This window comes from Oratosquilla oratoria, chromosome 7 (genome assembly GCF_046742065.1).
Source record: "Oratosquilla oratoria isolate Oo_2021 chromosome 7, ASM4674206v1, whole genome shotgun sequence".
In the NCBI taxonomy this organism is placed as follows: Eukaryota; Metazoa; Arthropoda; class Malacostraca; order Stomatopoda; family Squillidae; genus Oratosquilla; species Oratosquilla oratoria.
The window spans coordinates 80007025-80010368 of NC_134783.1; the positions used below are offsets into that span (position 1 = coordinate 80007025).

Consider the following 3344-nt stretch of genomic DNA (forward strand, 5'->3'; position numbering starts at 1 on the left):
GGTTGTGGGAGGGTTACATCACTTTGCTTTGATATGTATCCAATATTGATTATTTTTGTCTGGGTACTTTTTGAATAATTCTCGTATATGTTAACTCATTTAATTTGTTATCGTTTATGTTTAAAGGTTTTATCAACCTAATCATTCTTAAAATAAGATATTCAATTTTTTTTCCATTCGCCCACAAGTCTTCAAAATGGAAACAGAAATTCTTAGTAAAGACGGACATAAGAAGTTTTACCACGATGGCTTTATATACGTTTTTTAATTTGTCCAAGAGTGATTCAAGTATCAAATTTTGGCGCTGTGAACAAAGGGCCCGATGTAATGGACGGATCCACACTAAGTGTGATGCTGTGATAAGGAAAACTAATGAACACACCCATTCCGTTTCTGCAGCAAGTTTCCAAGTTGCCAAAGTGAAAACAATTTTAAAACAGCGTGCAGAAGAATCACAAGAATTACCTAGTGTTCTTATAAATGAATGTATAGCTGATGTGCCATCGTCAGTATTAGCATCTTTACCGACGCCAAGAAGCATGAAGAAAATAATTTGAAGAAAAAGGAAGAATATTGGTTTAGCGTCACCAAACCCTACTGATCTTCAGCTTTTGGTGATTCCAATTCAATATAAAATGTATAAACCTGATAACGTAGCAGAAGAGAAATTTCTGTTGGCTGATAGTGGTCAAGAAGATAATCGCATAATCATATATGGAAGGGAATCTTGGATTCATTATTTAGTAGAATCGACGTGGTTTATGGATGGTACATTCAATATAGCCCCTATTTTATTCTTTCAGGTCTATTGTATTGCGGTAAAAAGACTTTGTGGGGTTCATCCAATCCTGTATATAATTCTACTAAATAAGCAACGTATGCTTGAAATGGTTAAAACCTTGGTACCTAATCTAAGACCACAGTGTATCCATTGTGACTTTGAGCAAGCAGCTATTGGTGCTATTAGAGAATGTTTTCCTGGAGTCAAAATAAGCGGTTGTTTCTTTCATTTGGCACAAAGTATGCAAAGACATATAGCTGCAGTAGGAGCAACTCACCAATACAACACCGACCCTGATTTTGCATTAAAAGCCAAAATGATACTTGCTTTGGCTTTTGTGCTACCTTCTAACCTTGATACCTACGCAGAAACACTTGCAGACTTTTTGCCTCAAGAACTGCATCCAATACTAGATTGGTTTGAATTTAATTATATTGGTATCTACAATAGGCGTGGTAGTTGTTGAAGGGCACCTATGTTTCCCCATGATTTGTGGTCGCAATATGAGACAGCTTTGAATGATGAAGATCGCACAATCATGCTGAAGCAGCTCATCGAAGGATTGCTTTCGAACTAGGAGCTCATCACCCAATCATATGGAAATTCATTAGTACGTTAATAAAAATATAAAGAGCAAGAGATTTATATATGGAATAGCTGATAGCGGGTTGCCCACCAACAACAAAGCTAAAAAAATATCGAGACGCGGACGAAAGAATAAAAACAATTGTTCTTGAATACGATGGCGAAAGAAACCCTTTGGAATATCTCAGAGGAATAGCGCATAACTATCAAATGAACTAAATTTCTAATTTTCTATTTATTTATCTATTTCATTTCTTTATTTTTATCTTTCATAAAGATAGAATTATTGTGTAAACAATATATATATATATATATATATATATATATATATATATACATATATTATAAAATTTGTAGAATTATGGTGTAAACTAATAAAATGGTCATTTTACATTTTGTTTTTTCTCATGATAATATGCCACATGTAGTAGCATAGAAAAAAAAAGACTTAAAACTATAAAGAGCAGGTAAGATGGAAAATAATCATGCATAAAATAATGTATTTATATTTCCGGCCGGCGAATAGTGCCAGGCGGCAAACGACCTAAGTGGTGAAAAGTCGGTGGCGAATAGCCGGCCTGTCTGTACCTTTCGGCGAACTGTTCCTGTCGACGAAAAGCTGGTGGCGAATTGTCGGTGGCGAATCGGCCGCGGCGAATCGTCACCAACGCATAAAGACACAGGAAAGATCAAGACTGAGTAAGGAGTAAGGAAAGGAAATACAATTTCACCCAAATTATTTTCAGCCTGCTTGGAAGAGATTTGCAGAAGGTTGAATTGGGAAGCGAAAAGTTTGAAGATTAATGGTAAATATTTGAACCACTTAAGATTTGCGGATGACATTATTCTTATTTCAGAAGGAGCAGAAGGCTTGGCAGATATGCAAAGTGATCTGAGCAAAGAAAGTCTCATAGTAGATTTAAAAATTAATATAAGTAAAATCAAAGTAATGTTCAACACGAAAGTTCAAAGTAAAGAGATTATAATCGATGGTGAGAGTCTTGAAGAGGTTGAAGAGTATAATTATTTAGGCCAGATGGTGTAAGCGACCAAAGATTGTTATAATGAAATAAAGTGACGTATCCCAATTGGTTAGAAAGTGTTTCTTAAATATAATACAATCCTAAAAGGCTCTTCACGAAGGATATGGAGACAAAGCTAAAGACTGCACAGAGGAGAATGGAGAGATCAGTGATGGGAATAACACTGAGAGACCGGAAGAGAGCAAGTTGGGTGAGAGAGCAGACTAGAGACAAAGATATTGTGAAGGCGATGAAAGAGAGGAAATGGAATTGGACAGGTAAGTTGATGTGAATGACTGAGGAGCGATAGATCAAGTCTGATAGCGAGTGGACACAGCGATATGGGAAACGTTGTAGAGGAAAACCAAACAGAAGGTGAAGAGACGAGAAGGAAAAAATTGTAGGAGTAACATGGCAAAAAATTGGTACAGTCGTGTGAATCATGAAATGCCATTATGGAAGTCGTTGTTCAACAAAGCACTCAGGATGGCTGATCTGACACGATTTCATTATATATATATATATATATATATATATATATATATATATATATATATTAACACACACACAAACACACATACACAAACATATATATATATATATGTATATATATATATATATATATATATATATATATATATATATATATATATATATATATGAGTGGAATAGGTGATGAAAAAATGAAGGTTTGAGCGAGAACAATATATACCTGATGCTTCGACTACAAGTCTTCTTCAAGAATAAAGTGTTCTCGCTCCAACCCGCGTTTCTCTACCACCTTTTCCACTCATCTGTCTTCCCTTCACAGCAATATATATATACAGTATATATATATATATATATATATATATATATATATATACATATATATATATATGTATGCATAAATGTATATGTATATATATATATATATATATATATATATATATATATATAAATATATATATATGTAT

General features: G+C 33.9%; 1 protein-coding gene across 1 annotated transcript; it reads left to right on the top strand.

Moving 5' to 3' along the window:
- The first annotated feature begins 635 nt into the window (after positions 1-635).
- LOC143026876 (uncharacterized) lies at positions 636-1247 on the top strand. Its single transcript, XM_076187660.1, has one exon. The coding sequence runs from the start codon at positions 636-638 to the stop codon at positions 1245-1247; it is 612 nt and encodes a 203-aa protein (XP_076043775.1).
- The last annotated feature ends 2097 nt before the right edge of the window (positions 1248-3344 follow it).

Bases quoted from the DNA above. Each gene is read 5' to 3' on its own strand.
- LOC143026876 (XM_076187660.1), top strand. From the start codon at position 636: ATGTATAAACCTGATAACGTAGCAGAAGAGAAATTTCTGTTGGCTGAT.